Raw genomic sequence first — 931 nt, 5'->3', positions numbered from 1 at the left:
TGATCTATTCGGCCGACCGAGGCAAATAATTAGTGATCGAGGTACGGCATTTACCTCGGGCAGTTTCATGGCCTTTGTACAGGAAAATAATATAAAGCATGTGCTGACGGCGGTGGCATCCCCCTGGGCTAATGGCCAGGTGGAACGAGTAAATCGATTTTTAAAATCCACGCTGGCTAAGATGGCCGAAAACCCAGCAGAATGGAAGGACATCTTAGGCGGGGCTCAATATGTGATTAACAACACCCTCAATAAAGCAATTGGAACCACTCCGAGCAAATTGTTACTGGGCTATGAACAACGGTATAAGGGAGATGAAAGCTTGCGCGCGCTTATCGACACTCTTCGGGACTCTGACGTAAATTTTGAAAAGGAACGCGAGGAGTTGAGAGATTCTGCGAAAATTGTGAACCGTCGATTGCAGGAATATAATAAAATACAATATGATAAGCGTCATAAAAAGAATAAATTGTATCAGGCGGGTGACTTTGTGCTAGTAAAAGTTCTTCAACATAAGCCGGGATCTAATCAGAAGCTCGTGCCGAAATATAAGGGTCCGTACTTAGTTAAAACAGTTCTGAAAAAGAACCGATTTGTCATTACCGACATACCCGGGTTTAATATAAAACAAAAGCCGCTGAACACAATTATGTCAGCCGATAAACTAAAGCCTTGGATTAAAATAAGTAGCCCCAAGGAAAACGGAAAAGCCGAATGAAATTTATAAGAAAAGTAATTGTAAAGAATTGTAAATAGGTATGCGATTTTATTATATAAGACTTTACTTTGATAATTATTGAGCAGTTTTAAGGTGGTGACTAAACTTTTATAATGATTACTAAATTAGTTAAATAGACAGGCTCCAATGTAATGCAAGCGAAAACCGAATTAAAAAGCTAATTATTTATGTGGCGGATTGAATAAACTATGA

General features: G+C 39.0%; 1 protein-coding gene across 1 annotated transcript in view; it reads left to right on the top strand.

Annotated features, from left to right (window-relative positions):
* Positions 1-718, top strand: part of LOC105457002 (uncharacterized protein K02A2.6-like) — a gene marked incomplete at its 5' end in the record, with an annotated part of 4269 nt that extends 3551 nt beyond the window's left edge. The window contains one exon of the mRNA XM_011701399.1: positions 83-718. Coding sequence (XP_011699701.1) covers positions 83-718 — 636 coding nt within the window. The remainder of the gene's footprint in view (positions 1-82) is intronic.
* Between the last annotated feature and the right edge of the window lie 213 nt (positions 719-931).

Source organism: Wasmannia auropunctata, unplaced genomic scaffold (assembly GCF_000956235.1).
Source record: "Wasmannia auropunctata unplaced genomic scaffold, wasmannia.A_1.0 LD335415.1, whole genome shotgun sequence".
NCBI classification, from domain to species: Eukaryota; Metazoa; Arthropoda; class Insecta; order Hymenoptera; family Formicidae; genus Wasmannia; species Wasmannia auropunctata.
The sequence above is the reverse complement of the archived record's forward strand: the minus strand, read 5'-3'. Positions and strand labels throughout refer to the sequence as shown.